This window comes from Oratosquilla oratoria, chromosome 15 (genome assembly GCF_046742065.1).
Source record: "Oratosquilla oratoria isolate Oo_2021 chromosome 15, ASM4674206v1, whole genome shotgun sequence".
NCBI lineage: Eukaryota > Metazoa > Arthropoda > Malacostraca > Stomatopoda > Squillidae > Oratosquilla > Oratosquilla oratoria.
In genome coordinates this window covers 34,786,924-34,806,923 of record NC_134791.1, presented here as the reverse complement: position 1 = coordinate 34,806,923, position 20,000 = coordinate 34,786,924, and the positions used below count along the sequence as shown (strand labels likewise).

General features: G+C 37.3%; 2 protein-coding genes across 3 annotated transcripts in view; one reads left to right on the top strand and one right to left on the bottom strand.

Annotated features, from left to right (window-relative positions):
• LOC143033404 (zwei Ig domain protein zig-8-like) overlaps nucleotides 1-20,000 on the bottom strand; it is a gene marked incomplete in the record, with an annotated part of 856,967 nt that overhangs the window by 780,473 nt on the left and 56,494 nt on the right.
• On the top strand, nucleotides 14,245-15,051 carry LOC143033118 (serine/threonine-protein kinase pim-1-like). Its single transcript, XM_076198321.1, has one exon. The coding sequence runs from the start codon at nucleotides 14,245-14,247 to the stop codon at nucleotides 15,049-15,051; it is 807 nt and encodes a 268-aa protein (XP_076054436.1).

The window sequence follows — 20,000 nt, the reverse complement described above, 5'->3', positions numbered from 1 at the left end:
TACAAAATGAAAAATCTAATTCCTACTAACCCATAAGAGTAACAATTCCATGAATAGTAAAAAATACATGCATACATACGCACACACATACATATACATACACACACATATACATGCAGTACATATAGTATGTACAGACATACAGTACATACATATATACAGTACACACATATATACAGTTCGTATTTACGTAAGTACATACATACAGTCCACGTATACATACAGTATATACATACATGCAGTACATACGGTACATACATAAATATATGTACCGAAAGACATTTTCCCCCTTGTAATGGGGGTGGCTGAGTCAATACATACATCCACCCTACACCCATCGCACGCCCATCCAAAAACCCAATCACACCTCGAGGATGAAAGATCATCCCTGGCTCCCGCCCTACTGCTCAGGTCAGAGGTAAAACAGGAGAACACAATAAAAGGGATAAAATGCATAATTACTTAATACTAAAGCATTGGGCAACATGAAACTAGCGAAATAAATGAAGGAGAAACGAAGATAAAAATAAAATAGAATAAAAGATTTATTTTATTTTTTATTTTTTATTTATTTATTTATTTTATTTTATTTTTTTATTATTTTTTTTTTTTTTGGCGGTGATTTATCATACTTCGTCCCTCGACTGAAAGTGAGCGATCCAGATGTGACAGAAATTGCAGGTTTCTGGAAAATGTCCGAAAAATTACGGGAAAATATCTACACACGAATAGCAGCGGTTGGACACCTTAAAAACAACTTGAACGATAGTCAAAGAAGACTATTCCGTTTCACGTTCGTTAAATATTGACAACAGCGACCGAAAAAAATACAAACAAAACGATGAAATAAAAATAAAGGGTAAGACACGTTCAGTACAAATGTTACATACATACATATACCAAAGGCTTTTTCCCCCTTACAAGGGAGGTAGCCAAAAAAAACAAAGACCTAGAATCTACTCCCACCCATTCGGTCCCTACTTACTCCAATCCCATTCACCCCTCTCCCTCCTCCTTATATTGGCTCCTCGTGGATGACGGGTCATCCCTGCATCTCGCCCACTGCCCTGGATCAGAAGCAGTGTCACAAGACACTGCACATCCACAGCAAAGCCACTTCATTTAATCAGCTCCCACCCCCTCTCCGCCCCCTCATGCAGAAAAAGAGAAGACAAGGAGAAATCCCTTCGGGATGCGTCAATTTATTTTTTCACGCATATTCCCTCACACCCCATCCACTCCCTTTCATTCATCACAAACATTAGTAAACAAAATCTTTATATATAAGTGTACATATATATATATACATATACATACAAGTATACATATAAATGTATATGTACATATATTTATTTTTTCACACATATTCCCTCACCCCCCATCCACTCCCTTTCATTCATCACAAATATTAGTAAACAAAATCTTTATATATGTGTACATATATATTATATATATATATACACATACAAGTATACATATATATGTATATGTACATATATATACACACACACACAGACACACATATATATAAATACATATATATATTTTTTTTTGGGTGGGAGGGAGACAACATGACAAAAGATGCATCTGGTTCATCCCTGGCATGTGGGAAATTCCTTCGGGAATGCTGTGCACAGTTGGCAAAGTCCTAAGGCCACATGAGAACCGAGAGAGAAAAGCAAATGAAGAGAGAACTATGAAAACCGCAAAGATTATAAAAAAGTGTAACGAGAAAAGAAGAACTATTTAAGAAGAAGACGTGATAAAATTATAAAATCCAAGTTTCAAATATTTTGGAAAAAAAAATTGTAAATTACGAAAAGAAAATAAGAGATTAACGTGTTTATGAAAAAAATGAATATATAAAAGGAATAAAAAATACCATACAACAGACGTGAAAGAATTATTAACAACAAAAATTCGAAATATAAAAAATATATATATACATAAAGAAAAGGTAATAAAAGATGGAAGTGTTTATGAAGAACGTATACAAAAGAAAGAATAGAACGAGAAAGAGTAAAGGAAAGATGGCGAGAAAAAAACGTGTTTGCGAATAGAACAAGAAGGAGAAGGAGAAAGGAGAGAAAAGAAAGATGAAGGAGAAATGTAGTCGTGAGAAAATAGATGTCAGGAGAAAGGATGGTCAGAAGGAGACAAAGGGATGAGACAAAAAGGAAAGTGAACACGAAGAGGAGGAGGAGGAGGAGGAGAGAAAACAAGCGGGATACACAAGAGGTACAAAGAAGTAAGGAGAGGAAAGAAACGAACAAAATGGGAAGAAGCGCAGACAGAAAGAGCGATCTAATGATGATGGGGGCAGGGGAGAAGAGGGGGAGGAGGGAAGAGAAGTGGGGGGAGGAGGAGGAGGAGGAGGAAGGATTAGGAAGAGATAAGGAGAGGGGGAGGACGGGGAGGGCAATTGGAAGGAGAGGGAGGAGGGGGCAGGAGGAACAATTCGATGGGGAAGAGGAGGACGGGGAGGACAAATGGCAGGAGGAAGGGGAGGAAGGGGAGGAAGAGGAGGAGGAGGAGGAGGAAGAAAGGAGGAGGAGGGGTTAGGAAGAGGATTGGGAGAAAGGGAAGACGGAGAGGACAATTGGGAGGAGGGGGAGGAGGGGTCAGGAGGAACAATTCGATGAGGAAGAGGAGGGAGGGGAGGAGGAAGAGACGGGAAGGGAGAAGAGACGGGTGAGTAGGAAGAAGAGAAGGATGGTGGGGAAAAAGAGGAGGCCGAGAGGGAAGAAGAGGGGGAAGAAGAGGAGAACGGGGAGGAAGAGGAAGAAGACTGGGAGGAAGAAAAGGAAGACATGGAAGAAAAGGAGGGCGAAGAGGATAACGAGAAGGAAGAGTAGGACAGAGAGAAAGAAGAGAAGACATGGAGGAGGAGAAGGACAATGAGAAAGAGGAGGAGGACAGGGAAGAGAAGGAGGACAGGGAGGAGGAAGAGGGGGACAGAAAGGAGGAAGAAGGGGACAGGGAGGATGAAGAGGTGGACGGGGAGGAGAATGAAGAGGAGGAGTACAGGAGGGAAGAAGAGGGCTGGGAGGTGGAAGAGAACAGGGAGGAAGAGGAGGACTGGGAGGTAGAAGACGACTGGGAGGTGGAAGACGACTGGGAGGTGGAAGAGGACTGGGAGGTGGAAGGGGACAGGAAGAAGAGGAGGACTGGGAGGTGGAAGAGGAGGACTGGGAGGTGGAAGAGGAGGACTGGGAGGTGGAAGAGGAAGACAGGGAGGAAGAAGAAGGGGTCAGGCAGGAGGAAAAGGATGATAGAGAGTAGGAAGAGGAGGTCATAGAGGAGAAATAAGAGGGTGGATGGAGAGAGGATGATGGGAAGGAGGAGGAGAGGAGTAGAGGGGGGGGGAGGAAGACAAGAAGATGCTGCGGAAAGAAAATATCGAATATCCTAATGGCGAGGGAGTCAGAAGCTCGAGTAAAATGCGGAAGCTTAAAGAATTTGAAAAGCGAAGTAGGACAGGATGCACTGATGGTCGGCATTCAAGGGAAGTAAACGCGAAAAGAGACTACAGATAGAGAGAGAAAAAAATTCAACAGAATTGAGGAGAATGAGAAAAAGGAGGACCATAAGAATACAAGAGAAAAGGATAATGAGGGATTTGACCGAGTCAAAAGATATGCCGTGCCAAAGACGTGAAAAATAAAAAACCGAAACACAAATGCGAAAACCTGTCATGAAGGGGACGGAGATGCCTCACCGCGGTGATAGACAGAAGAAACGCACAGGGGGGTGGGGGGGGGGAAGATCAAACCCGTGTTTCGCGTTTAGCACAACATCGGGGAGACCAGATATTATCGTGGCGTTGTATAAAAAGGGTGGACAAATGTAGGGCTTTCAGGACAATGGGGAAAGGCCACGTGATGAATGGGACAAACAATTCAGTCACTTTAAATGCAGAGGAGGGGGGCGGCACATCTGTGTTGCGTCATTCACAAAAGAGGACCAACACAATGGCGACACACGCAAAGGATTCAGGAATGTCAGCTCAATGAATATCATTGGAGACGCAAATGCATGGGATTTAATACACTTTGGAGATTAAGCAGTTAAAGTTAATTCTCTCTGGATGAGTGGTCTGTTTAGGCTGAATAAAATCCATCAAGACAACGCTTAAACGTTTAGGGACCGAACGGTCCTCGATAATGAATAGGATCACCCAACATTAGTGGAAAAAAAATAATTACAGCGAACACGGAGTTTATAATGTAGGGTAAACAGGGTTGCACAGTGTAATTAAACCTAAACAAACCTTGTTTAAGATAAATGAACCAGATACCAACTGAACACACAGCGTGAGGGTAACTCGTCTCTACTCTAAACAATGATGCCAGCCAACTATGCTTCATCTACTATAACATGAGAGGGGAGGAAGGAAAGGTTCACAGCGTTGCCAAATCATAATTACACAACCATAATTGGAGGGAAGCCATCATTTCCCCTGACGCCAAGCATGAAAGGAGGGAAAGGGGAGAGGCTACAAAGTATTTATGCAAAACTTTCCTAAAACTGACGAGAAAAAAACAGAAGAAGAAAATTTTTTCAAAGAAGAAAAGAGGGAATCACAGAAGACCCCGTTCTTTGCTCGAAAAGAGTAGGAAGGAAATGGGCGGGGCTATAATTTTCCGAAGGGGAAGAATGGGAAGAGCTGGAAAAGAGCCTTTGCTCCACATCTAAACTGTTCGAGATTCTTCTTCTTCTTGTTATTGGTTGTAGTGTTTAGTTTACAATCTGGATTTTGACATTGAGATTAGTACATCAAATTTCCCTCTAATTGTTGTTGTTGTTGGTAGTTTACAGTCTGGATTACGACACTAGGGTTATGAAGAACACCAAATTACCCTCCTTTCCATACATGTTGTTGGTGTTTAGTCTGGATTATGACACGGGTTATGAAGTACACCAAATTACCCTCCTTTCCATACATGTTGTGGGTGTTTAGTCTGGATTATGACACGGGTTATGAAGTACACCAAACTACCCTCCTTTCCATACATGTTCTGGGTGTCTTGTTGTTGTTGTTGGTAATTTACATTCAGGATTATGACACTGGGGTTATGAAATACACCAAATTACACTCCTTTCCATATATATTGTGGTTGTCTTATTGCTGTTGTTTGTTGTTATTGATGTTGGTAGTTAGTTTACATTCTGGACTATGACACTGGGGTTATAAAGAACACAAAATTGTCCTCCATCCCATATATGTTATTATTGTCTTCTTGTTGTTATTACTGGAGGTGATTAGTTTAGTCTTGATTATGACACCGGAGTTACGATGTACAACGATTCGTCCTCTCAGGCTTTTACCAAACATGTTATGATCGTATCTGTGTTCATCCAATACTGAACAGGATACCGATCTTTCTTCTTAATGCCCTAAAACTAAACTCCTAAGTATAATATCATACCTTGTACATGTGATAATCCCAAAATAGTCTTATTGACCTGGAGGTTAACTCCCAAGCCTAAATGGGTCAAAAATTGACCTAAGCCCCTTGACGGACGGGTCAGAGCCTTATCCGATTAGAATTGTCTGTTGTGCGTCAGGAAATCAATAGGCCATTGCGAATGTAAGCGGGTTACAGCCGGCCAGCCGGCCAACCGGCCGGCCTGTGTGAGTGGCGAGGAGATCGCGGGGTGGAGAGAGTTATGTTGCTAACCTGGTCTCAATGGTTAGTTGTTTTTCCCCTTGATTTCTTTATCTTTTATTCATTTATTTATAAATTAGTTTATTTTCTTCATTGGTTTTTCTCACGATAACGAAAAATGCACATTTTGAAGAATGGTACATATGATGAGGATTCTTGAGGATTCTATTCATTCATCTATTTATATACTTATTTATTTATTCATTTACTCTATTCATTTACTTATTCTATTTACTTGTTTATTTATTTAATTTATTGGCCTCGCTCGCCAGTTCTCAAACTCTTCTGCTTCCCTCCACCCTTCCAACCTTTTCACCTCGATTCCATAAATAAAATAGTTTTCTTTATATTTAATCTAATCCTCGACACTTTTAGAGAAAGTGTGATGCCCTCTAGATGATGTACCATGCAGAATCGATAAGTTTCAATTTTATAGAAAACTAAATATTCTATTGGTAGTTAATCGATATTTCATACTTTGGTGTTTATGTCTGTGGTCACCCTGCCCCATAATCCGCCCCTCCCATTACCCTCCCCACGACCCACCATTACCTCAACCCCCACCAATCTCCTTACCACCATTCCCCCAACTCCTTGGTTTCCCCCAACCCCCTACCATCCCCCCTACTACCAACCATTCCCACTACCCCCCTACCACTCCCCCTTCCCCCATCATTCATCATCAGCTATATCCCCCAACAACCCCAACATCTCCTCCCAGAATCCTCCACTCTCAGCTATTCCCCTAACCCGTGCTAGTAACCCCCCTCCCAAGTCCTCCTCCCCCCACCCACACCATCCCTCCACTACTTCCTTCTGGGGCCGGAGGGGGGTGGGGGGGGTAACGAGAGGTCCTCCTTCAGATGGTCCAGAACGATTTTGTCCGGCTGAAGGGCGGACCTGTTTGCCAAAAGGCGACTTGGAGTGACCCAAGGTGACCTCGAAGGGCCCAAGCCTTCTGACCTAAGCTCACCTAGAGTGATCCAAGACTTCTCACCCAAGGTCTCCTCGCTCTTGGGCGAGGTCGAACGAGTCTGGAGGAAACAATGAATTAAATAAACAAAATAAAATAAAGAATAAAATGCACAGAAATAAAATAAGATATAAAATCAAGTAAAGACAAAATAATAAAACAAAATGAACAAAATAAAGATTTAAATAAACAAAAATAAGATAAGAAATAGGACAAGGCAATAAAGACAAAAAATTAAATAAACAAAATAAACAAAAATTAAATGTAAATTAAATAAACAAAATATGATATAAGAAAAGATAAAAACAAAATAAACAATAAATGAAGTAGTAAAACAAAAATACATAAAGAAACAATTACATATGTTGTGTGTGTGTGTGTGTGTGTGTGTGTGTGTGTGTGTGTGTGTGCGTGAGAGAGAGAGAGAGATAAAGAAACAATTACATATGTTGTGTGTGTGTGTGTGTGTGTGTGTGTGTGTGTGTGTGTGTGTGTGTGTGTGTGTGTGTGTGTGTGTGTGCGCGTGTGTGTGTGCGCGTGTGTGTGTGCGCGTGTGTGTGTGCGCGTGTGTGTGTGCGCGTGTGTGTGTGCGCGTGTGTGTGTGTGTGCGAGAGAGAGAGAGAGAGAGAGAGAGAGAGAGAGAGAGAGAGAGTCGTTATACAAATGGAAATAAGCTCCACCACTGGGATTCGAACTCCAATGGTGGAGCTTATTTCCATTTGTTATAACGACTCTCAAATTGTCGGAAGGCTCGCCCGTAAAACAGATCGATGAAACAAGTTTACATACTCCACTACTCAAGCGTCGTTGGGAAATGTCCAGGTCGCAGGCCAGGTCGTTCCTTTTAATGGGCAATGGATTAGTACAACGGTATCGCATTTGCCTCGTAAGAAGCAGTCGCTCATGCAAGAGTTCGAATCCCAATGGTGAAGCTTATTCACACACACAATTATATATATATATATATATATATATATATATATAATTATATATATACATATATGTACACACACAGATGAAACCTTCAGAAGATAGGAGTTTCTAATATGAGAGATTCCCAATATGTGAAAGAACTGTTCTAGTCCCGATACCTTGACCTTTAGATCCGTGGGAACGGTCCAACCTGTCAGACTAAAGAAACAATGACGCAATTCTAGGAAAGATTATATATACTTACCTAAGCCCGGGGACAAGTTCTTCTGAACAAAAGATCTAAGTAAATATATATATATATATATATATATATATATATATATATATCGAGCCAATATGTCTAACATTTTGCACCTGTGTACTACATACATTCTTAAAAACACCTGTGCAGGTAGTTAGACATACACAAGACAAATCTTAGGTTTCTTAGGAAAATTCAAGCATTGAAATCACCTGGACCAAAATATATATAAATTCAACAGAAAGGGGCAATGCTACAAATACTCAGACTAAATCATGACTAAATTATACATACAAGTTACATGCATAGAATGGGCAAGAGTAGGAGGATGAAGAGAAGAGAAAGGAGTAAGGCGTGGAAAAGGTGGAGAAGAGTAACGAGTCAAGAAATGGGTAGTGGAGGCGGAGAAGGGGAAGAAGGGCGGGTGGAGGGTTGGGAGGGAGGGTGAGGAGGGAGGTTGAGGAGGGAGGGTGAGGGGTGTGGGAGAAGAGAGTAAGAAGAAGAGGGAGAGTGAGAGGGGAGGGGGAGAAGGGAGCGTGAGGTGGGCGGAGGAAGTGGAAGTGAAAGAGCAAAAAGGGGCGATTAGATAAACCAAGTTAGACATAATGAAATGATGATTATATGATTGATGATGATGATGACGAGGACAGTGATGATGTCGATCATGATGATGATGACGATGGTGACGATTGTGATAACAGTGATAATAATTATAATACTTGTAAAAGGCTACATGTTCAGAAGGGGGTGACAATATTCATGGTGGCATGAAAAAATCAATAAAGACTAAATAAAAATGAAAACAATAAATATATATATATATATATATATATAAAATAATATAAAATCAAATTAAACAAGCTGATAAATATAAAAAACAAAACGAATAAAACTAAACAAAATGAAACACAAAAATAGGATATATTGATCAAAATTAGTTAAATAAAACATCACCGAATATTATTTCTTATCTGGAGAAGTCTCCTGGCGCCACAAGGCCAAAAACTTTTATTTCATTATTTTCTACAAAATATTATTTCTCCCTTGGAGGCGTCTCCTGGCGCATCAGGGTCAACAGTTTTTATTTCATTATTTTCTACTAAATATTATTTCTTCCCTGGAGACGTCTCCTGGCACTACAAGGCCAACAATCTATCTTTAATAAAAAAAAAAAAAAAAAAAAAAAAAAAAAACTCTCCTGGCATCACAAGGCCAACTACTTTTATTCGGTGTTCTATCTATATTATATATATTATATATATTATATATATATATATATATATATATATATATATATATATATATATATATCTTCTCTGGAGACGTCTCCTGGCGCCACAAGGCCAAAAGTGTTTATTTCATGATTTTCACTAAAATATTATTTCTTCTCTGGATGCGTCTGTTGGCGCCACAAGGCCAACAACTTTTCTACAAAATATTATTCATTCCCTGGAGACGTCTCCTTGCGACACAAGGCCAAAATGTTTATTTTATGACTTTGTACTATTTGTTGTATTGTTTATTAAAATAAACGACAAATCAAATTGTAGAAAAATACGAAATAATTTTTTTTGGCTTTGTGGCTCCAGGAGACGTCTCCAGAGAAGAAATAATGTTTTGTTATTGATGTCGGGCTTGCGCACATATCAAGGAATCATCGAGATTAACAAGATGAGGAGGCGGTATGAAGACTACACCAGACGATTACCTGCGCAACATTTTGCTAAGATAGCCAGGACAAGTGCCCGTAAGGAGTTGAGGTAATGAAAGTTGACCAAAGATAGAAATAAATAATGAAAAAAAATATATATAAAGGAAAAATAGTAAATTAAAAAAGAAAAATAGAACAATAAGAAAGTAAACAAACGAATATATAAAATGAATAACAAGTAAAATAAAATTAAATAAACGAAATAAACAACCCCCCCAAAAATAGATAAAAATACTAAATCGCGGCAGTGATAAAATGCGAACACTTGTATAAAAACAGGTCGGAAGTCATAACAAAACGTGCCGTTCAACTTGGATACCATTCCATAAAATAAAAATAAACATCATAATCATTATGATCCGGTAAATCTTGAAATAATATATCCTGTTCAGTAGCCGGTAGAGTACACGCTGTCCGGCAACAGGTACTTCAGTGAAATTCAATATTACTTTGTTCTACCAAGTCAAAAGTCATATGTTGTAATATACATTCTTTCGTATCTTAATAACAGAAAATCTCTACCTCCAACAGCGTTCCAATTATAGTGCTCTGTGAGCATGTAACATTTAATTTGACCTCTGGAGGTCACCCAAGGTAATTTTTTCTAGTAGGGAGACTTGGGGCAACGGATTGGTAGACAGCAAGCGAAGGAACCTATGTTTGTTCCTATGTGTATGTTTCTGTGTATGTATGTGCGTATGTATGTGTGTATGCATGTATGTATGCATGTATGTATGCATTTATGTATGTATGCATTTATGTATGTGTGTATATACGAGTGTATGAATGTAAGTATGCATGTATGTATGTATGTATGTACGCATGTAAGAATGCACGTACGATGCATGACATACATGCTTGTATGTATTGGTCTATGCATGGATGGATGCATGTATGTATTTATGGATACATGTATGTATACATATGTATGTATGTATGTATGTATGTATGGATACATATATGTATGTATGGATACATGTATGGATGGATGGATGGATGTATACATGTATATATGTGTGCATATATGTATGTATGTATGCATATATGTATTTATGCTTGTATATTATATATATATATATATATATATATATATATATATATATATATATATATACACATCTTGATAGATAAACAACATAAACCAAATCTTACAGGCAAATTACGTTGTTACGGTGTTACAGAGATGAGATGCATCACCACACAAAGCCAAGCTCAAGAAAACCAGCAGTATTTGGTTCGGTTACAAATTCTGGTATCGTCGAAGGAATGTGTAATATTGGAAACACGACACGTAATGAAAAGAAAAAAAAAAAGACACTGATAATGCAATATTCGACGCAAGAGGAATTTCGAATGTGGCCAATACGCTGGGCCACCAGGAACGAAATACTAGAAGGAATTCTAGAAATGGATGACAGATCTAGAGGAATGAGAAATGTGTGAAATAGGAAACGAAATTGAAATGGATCACTGTACCTGAGGAAAAGAAGGATATGATGAAGATGAAGAAGAAGAAATAAAAACTAGGGACAAACGAGAGAAAAACTATCCTATCATCATACGACGATCCGGGAGAGACAAAATGAAAAAAAAGGGGAAGAGAAAGAGGATGGAAGAAGAGGAAGAGGAAGAAAGAAAAAGGAAGGAGAAGGGGAAGAGGAAGGAAGAAGAGGAAGGGGAAGAGAAAGAGGAAGCAAGAAGGGGAAGAGGAAGGAAGAAGAGGAGGCGGATGAGGAAGAAGAGGGAAAAGAGGAAGAGGAGGGAGAAGAGGAAGAAGAAGAAGGAAGAAAAGGAAGAAGAAGAAGAAGAAATAAAAAAGCAGCAGATGAAGAACCAAAAAACAATAAAACAAGATACCAAAATTTGCGGAAGTCGATGATGATCTGATGTTAGGAGGAGGAGGAGGAGGAGGGGGAGGGGGAGGAGGAGGGGGAGGAGGAGGAGGAGGGGGAGGAGGAGGAGGAGGGGGAGGGGGAGGACGAGGGGAGGAGGTGGAGGTGGAGGTGGAGGAGGGGAATGCGTGAGAGAGCACTCGGCTGACAGCTGACAGGTTAGGCTATGCAGGCGTCAGATAACAGTGAGCCAAATCTAAGACTTCGGGTGAGGTAAACCGAATCTAGAAATGAGAGGCTTCCAGACCAGTGCAGAAATAAATATATACCAGGAATTCCAGCACCAAGATAACGAAACGTCTGTTCTCGGATTGGCTAGACAGAGGTGCTCAGAATATCCAAACGAAAAGGCCGGAGGGAGGGGGTGAACATCATACATACTCAAAAATCTTCTCCAAAAACGAGGAGTTTAAGACAAATCCACATACTCAAAAATCTTTTCCATGAACGAAAGAAAGAATACAATTTGAAATGAAAGTGGAAGACCTACTCACATACTCAAAAGTCTTCTCCAAAAACGAAATTTTGGAAGGAATGGATTTCGAAACGAAGGTGGAAGACCCACCCACATACTCAAAAATGTTCTCAAAAACGATAAAAAGGGAAAAATGCATTTCGAAAATACGGTTGAAGATCCACCCACATACTCAAAAAGTTTCAAAAACGCAAAAAAGGAAAGAATGCATGTCGAAACGATGGTGGAAGACCAAAACTTACTAAAAGATATTCTTAAAAAAAAAAATCGAAATGAGGGTAGAAGATCAACCCACGCACACAAAAATATAAAAACTTAAAACCTAAACTTGGGCCGAGGTTTGGTTCTTGTGTTCTATGATATTTGGGCCTCGACACAACACCTAAGGCCCTTCGAGTTTCTGGAAGGTTCCTATATCTAGAACCTTTCTGAAACTCGAAGAAGGCTAAGACCAAGACTTTGTCAACTAGGTTACAGATACGGAGTTGTCCTTTGGTGCAAAAATATTATAGAACATAAAAACATAAGAACCTAAGAATGGAGGAGACTGCAAGAGACCATAAGGCCTACACTAGGTTTTACATATCTTTGTAGGAATAAAGGCTCTCGACCTTTTCCTATGCTAAGTTCCCTCAGAGTTACTAGACCATTTTCACACAACCTCTCTAATCTGACACCGAATATACAAGGTTTTCCAAAATTTCTTACCCGTTTCCGATCACCGACGACCAAAAATCAAGCGATCGATCGGCGACACAAAACCGATGCAAGGAATTGAAATGGAAAAAAGTTAATGTGGTTAATAAGGTGAAATCTATGTACTGGGGGCTATTCAGTGTGTGTTGTAATATATCTATCGATCTATCTATTCATCTATCTTATTACTGACTACCAGCGACTTCCAAAGACTACCTGCAACTTGCAACTGGCCGGCGGTGATCGGAAACAGGTCTTAAACTTAGTGTGACTGGAGCTTGGGAGTCAAACCTGGCGAACGTGGAGACCAAGAAAATGGTCAAACTCTTCCAATCCATCTGTTGGCAAATTTGTCATTTAGAAACTCTCCAAATGGAGGAGCAAAGTGGCAAGGAGCACCATCTTGATAAAACACTGTATTCTCTATCAGTTCTCTTTGTTCAAGCTGAAGAACAGAGTAATTCTACAACATATCGAAGTAGCTGGCACCATTAAAAACACGACCTTTAAAAATGAATGGTCCAATGATTTGATTACAAAGGATTACAAAGGCGGAGCATGCCGACAGGAGACCTTTTGGTCCATATCTAGGTCAGATGCGAAAAAAAAATCATAATAATAAATTAACAAATAAAAACTATAATAATGTAATTAACAAATAAAAACATAAATAAATGCATAGGTATAGTTAAATAATAAACATACAGGTAAATAGTAAATAATAATAAATTGACATATAACTAATAAGCACACCACACATTTACTTTAGGAGAATCTCTTATGTTCAACAGAATCGTGTGGATTTTCAGTTTCCCAAATTCGGTAATTATACCAGTTGACCTTCCCTTAGGTTGCAATTTCTCCCGTTCTTCAATCCTTTCCTTGGATTTTTCCTCAAGTCATTCTCATACAAAAATTTAATTACCAAAAGTCTAATTTATGTATAAATCATTACAGAACATCACACACTGAAGACGAAAAATAAAATCACCGATGTTATATAGAAAGGAAAATTATTCGAAATTTCTTCTCAGTAATTGCAAAATAAAAACAATAATCAGTATAAATGATATAAAAAAAATAAGAGAAAACAAAATAAGGAAAGGAGGAATACGTTAATTAAAACTGGAGAAACGTGCTTATGCAAAGGCAAAACCTTCGAAGATAAAAACAACCTCTGGGGATACGTTCCAAGTCTATGTAATTATCATTTTTCTTCATTTTTTTCTGATTTCTCTTAATTTGTTAAGTGTGTCCTACACTTTTACTGCCAGAAAGTGTAGCTTAAGTTGCACATGTAATGATATGTTATACTTGGCTGAACATATGGTAATACAGACAATATAAAGATATATGGTCAATTTTTATTGGTTCGTGAAAAATTCTGGATAATCTGACCACAAATTAAGGAGTCAGTATTTATCCGAGATCGAATATCACTTGGATAATATTATATATATATATATATATATATATATATATTTGTGTGTGTGTGTGTGTGTGTGTGTGTGTGTGTGTGTGTGTGTGTGTGTGTGTGTGTGTTACACAATTCTGTGTATCGAATCGTGGATGTCAACATCACTCTCGATGATCGACACGTCCACTCGATTGAGTCCATGGAATTGTTTTTCGAGGACTCAAGAAAGGAAGACCAATGACCACCCGATTTATCTTCAAGGAACCTCTCGGAAAAGGATCTTTCGGGAGTGTCTTCTCCGCTGAGCGGATTGAGGATAAAACCAAGGTTGCAGTCAAGAAAATACCTTTGGCTGAAATTTACGACTGGGCAGACCCCAAGAAGAGGACCATGCCCCTGGAAGTCGCCCTCATGAAGACAGTTCAGCATATCTCCGAGGTTGTCAAGCTCCTCGAGTTCCTCATGGAGCACGGCCACCTCTTTATCGTCATGGAGCTGATCCCGGACGCAATGGATCTTCGCGCCTACACCTCGAAGTACGGGGAGCTGAACATCGAAGACGCCAAAGACGTCTTCTTGCAGGTTCTGACAGCCGTGATATCATGCCACAAAGCTGGAGTCTGCCACCAAGACATCAAGATGTCTAACATTCTTATCGTCAGAGACGAAGTAACCGGAAAACTAACCGCAAAGCTTGCGGATTTCGGTATGGTTACCTTCATCAACGACTCTTCGACTCCTGCCGATCGCAAAGAGAAATCGGCTGTACAGAGTTTTGGATTTTTATTGTTCTGCTTTGCCTGCAAGAAATTCCCAAACGACGGAGACAAATGGGAAGTCAAGTTTCCGAAGGACGTACCAAAGAGCTGCCAGAAGCTCATTAAAAAATGCCTCACCAGCATATCAGAGAAACTCCTTCACCTGGGAAACATCGAATCTCACCCCTGGTTGACAGACCAGGAGAGCCAAAGGGGTCAAAAGTCTTGTAGAACTCCGTGCTGCTGCCTTCTACGGGTTCTGCGGAAGCTCAGAACTGTAGGTTGAAGTTTCTGCCATTCGTCGTCCTTTCCCTGGATCTTTCCTTAACTCATTATCATACTCAGAAAAGATAATACTTGTAGCTTTCCCTCGGCTGAATAAAATCATCAATACGCCAATTTTTATCATTTTGGACGTTGGCGGCTCTCTCATCTCATCCTAACTGGCAACCTTTCTCAGTAGCAAGTGACGAGACTTCTTCCGTGCAAGCTCTATGATTGACGGGTGTTTTTTACAGTTGTTATTGCTAACAGGTAAGCTTTAGCACTTATTACATTTTGCAATACCAGAAACCAATCGCTAATGCAAATACAGGATACATATTTCAGCCAAACTGTTTTATTCAGAAATATTGTCCGTAATCAGAAAAAGTATTGTTCTTTAATCATAAGATTATAATTTTGAGCTTATGACATTTTAGTGAATAGATAAAGGCGGGTTTGTCCGTATTGCTAGATATTTAGAATACTGAAGTTCTTTGTTGATTGTACGAATTTATTAAGTAATAGAGAAACGACTGCCTCTCTTATCTTACCGCACATTAAAGTCATTTCTCACATTTATTTTATATGAGAGAAGAAAAAGGACTGTTTGATGGACTGGGTTCAACACTGCCAGCATGGAAAATCTCTTTCAATGCTAGATTTCGCAGCTACCTAAAGGACAAGAACTTAAAACTGGCACCATATATTGATCCAAGATTCAAGACTACTTTCTTAGAAAATAACTACCAAGGAATGCCTAATGAAGAGTCTATTGCGGTTTAGTTCAGCGAAGAAAGTCAAAATATCTGAACTATAACTTATGGAAATTTTGACGCCTCTCCTGAAATAGCACAAGGCATAGACTCATCTGATGTGTCTGAAGAGAAAAGTGATAATGAAAGTGACTTGACCTTCAGCTTTGAAAAATGCTTCTCTGAATTAAAGAAAACGGGACAAGAAAAAATGGAGCTAACGCCTGACAAAAGATATGATGCAAGTAGCGAAACTAGGAGCAAAATTATTTTAATAGAACATGAAATGTCCAAAAATATTTTTTGAATCTAGAAAATGATAAGAATCCTTTGCAGTGGTGGATATTAGATAAAAACTAATTTCCTATCATGACACTTTTTGCCAGGAAATATTTGTCTGCACCTCCCTCTTCTGTTGAGAGAGAAAGATTATTTAGTGTTGGAAGGAATATTTACTCGCCGAAAAGAAATCGACTGAAAGGTGAAACCGATGAAATGCTGATGTTCTTACATTACAATCTAAAAATATTGGGACTTGAATATGAACAAGTACCTTCAAGGAATTTACTTAATTTTTTCCCAACTTTTACCCTTTTCATTTCATTCTATAAGAAACTTGTTTCTTTTTTGCTATTACAAAACCATTTATGTTCCTTCTGAATGCGTAATTAATAAATGTACTTTGTCCAAAATGTATTTGTTTCTTAAACCAGCTTCAGGGTCTGAAAATAATCATGAATTTATTGCAGGTATCGGAATCGGGACTCGTATCGGAATCGGAATCGGAATTTTAATTAGATATCGGGGCTCGTATAGGAATTGTTTTAAATTTGGTATCGTCCCGTCACTAATATACATTACATATAATATATATTATATATATATATACATATATATATATACATATACATATATATACATATATATATATACATATACATATATATACATATACTATATATATACATATACATATATATATATATATATACATATACATATATATATATATATACATATACATATATAATATACATATACATATATATACATATATATATATATATACATATACATATACACATATACATATATATACACATATACATATATACACACATATATATACATATATATATACATATATATACATATACATATATATAATATACATATACATATACATATATATCGACATACGTATACACATACATTATATATACATATGCATATATATACATATACGTATAGATATACATATATACATATATATATATATATACATACATATACACATATATACATATTTATACATATACATATAAATATACATATACATATATATACATATACATATATATATACATACATATATATATACATATACATATAAATATACATATACATATAAATATACATACATATACATATATATATATATACACATATATATATATATATACATATACATATATATACATATACATATATATATATACTATATATATATATATATATATATATATATATATACATTAGAATGCAGCTATACTGCAAATCTAATGCCATGCAAATTATTGTAATAAAAACGAGCAAAAACGCGCTAGAAAATTATATACAAGAAAATGGCTCAAGCACAAAAAAAAATCAAGGAGATTAAGATAAAGTAAAAGAAAGGACTGAAAGAAACCAATTCAAAGAGAGAAATACACACACACACACACGACAGACTCAAACACTGAACTGTGAGAAAAAAATCGAAGAAACCTAGATAAAAAAAAAGAAAAAAAAAAGAGGACGTTTTGCAAAGGAAGAGAAGAGCACATAAGAGTCAAGTTGTAGAGAACAATAAATCAAGAGAAAGACGATGGAATGTTTAATACACAGAGGGAAAGCGGCACGGAAAAGAAAAGAGAAAAGGAGAAGAGAGTAACAAAAGGGTCAATGCGGAAAAGGGACGAGTAGTACAGGAATTACCTGAGAAAGAAATTGAAAAATAAAGTAAGAAAAGAAAAAGAAAAAAAAAGAAAAGAAAAAAGAAAAACGAGTACAAAAAAAAGAAATGGAAGAACAAAGATTTCCTGAAAGAAATTGAAAAATAAAGTAGGAAAAGAGAGAAGAAAAATGAGTACAAAAAATAAATTGAAGAACAAAGAGATTTACATAAACAATTTCAAAAAATGAGAATCGTATATACGAGCTGAAAAAAAATAGAAATAGAAAGTATTGAAAAAAAAACCTGAAGAACATTGAAAGAAAAATGGAACAAAGAAATTCACACAAACAAATTTGAAAAATGAGAATCGTGCATATGAGCCGTGAAAGAAAAAAATGAAAAAAAAAATCCTGAAGAACATTGGAAAAAGAAAGGATCAAAGAAATTTGTATAAACAGTTTTGAAAAATGAGAACCGTGTACATGAGCTGTACACAAACATGATGGGATCAGCAAAAAAGGACATGAACGCCAGTAAAACTCAGTTCATAACATAATCATCATTCGCTTTATTCTTATCACGTCGCCAAGGTAACACGTTTGGAATGATGTAACTTAAACTTTTGCAGACAAACGTTTGCAAATAAACGAAAGCATATAAATGTTGGCAAAAACGTTGCAAAAAGATTCAAATATCCGATTTTAACGTTTAATTTTTCAAACGTTTACACACACACACACACAATATATATATATATATATATATATATGTGTGTGTGTGTGTGTGTGTGTGTGTGTGTGTGTGTGTGTGTGTGTGTGTGTGTGTGTGTGTGTGTGTGTGTGTGTGTGTGTGTGTGTGTGTGTGTGTGTGTGTGTGTGTGTGTGTGAAACGTTTGCAAAAGTTTACAAATCCTAAATTCTTGCAAATAAAAAATTCAAAATAAAGTTTACACAAAATTGTTTCCAAATAAAAGTAAAATGTTATCATCTTATGGGGAGTCGCATAGTGTACCATTTCACCTTTACCTTCTTAAATCAATTCAGTCTTAAGCTCCCGAGCGAGGATTCTTGTTCCTGGATCTACTTCAATTTCTATATTTCGAAAAATAAATAAATAAATAAATAAATAGATAATGACATTACTTTGTATAATGTATTTATGTTGTATCTAAGTCGAAATTAAGTTTTACTTCAATTGTACTTCAATTATATTTAAGTTTCACTTAAGTTGTACTTCAGTTGTATCTGGATTGTATCTATCTTACCTATGGTGCATCTTAGCAGTATCTATATTTATCTTAAATATGTCTAAGTTGTACTTAAGTTGTATCTAAGTTGCACTTAAGTTGTATTTAAGCTATAGTTAACTTGCATTTAAGTTGTATCTAAGTTAAAATATATATTCTATAATCTTGCATTTCTGTAAAAACTATTTTGCCAACATATTCCAGCTCAGGTATTCTTTTGCATTTCCATTACCTAAAATTGTATTTTCTTGCAGAGAAAACTCGTGTCTGATCAATATTTTGAGGTTTCATCTTACAGCACTTTTCGAATAATAAACAACAAATGCGAATGAAGAAACAGAAATCTTGTACATTCAAATATGTTCAAAGCAGAAACTGAATACAACAGAAAATAAAAAATAAAAATAAAACCAAATGTAAACAAGAAAAATAAAAGGAGAAGAAAATAATAAAAGAGAGATAGAAAGGGAGACAGAGAGGGGGGGAGAGAGAGAGAGAGAGAGAGAGAGAGAGAGAGAGAGAGAGAGAGAGAGAGAGAGAGAGAGAGAGAGAGAGAGAGAGAGAGAGAGAGAGAGAGAGAGAGGAGAGAGAGAGGAGAGAGAGAGGAGAGAGAGAGGAGAGAGAGAGGAGAGAGAGAGAGAGAGAGATTGCAATAGATATTTTTGGCCCAGAGGGAAGGCTTACAAATTAAACTTCTGTTCGCTAACGGACATTAATTACATGGAAGGACTGTCTTAGGAAAAGGTCTTTCGTTCCATAATTCAACTTACGAAATATGCGTCAGTTTTATCTCGCTGATTACGATAAGGATAACTCTTTCGATTATCAAACGTGAGTCACGGTAGTGTTATTTTGAATCATCAGGAACGACGGATAATATTTACAAAGGATATAACACACACAAGCATACAAGCATGCACATACACATATAAACACGTAACATATGTGAGGTTTTGATCTCAGAGATCTTATTCCATTTATCACCACATTATTATATTCACCTAAGATCCGGGAGGTCCGGGGTACCAATCGTCAAC

What these genes read in the sequence shown, in the direction of transcription:
- LOC143033118 (XM_076198321.1), top strand. Translation starts at nt 14,245, where the DNA reads ATGACCACCCGATTTATCTTCAAGGAACCTCTCGGAAAAGGATCTTTC.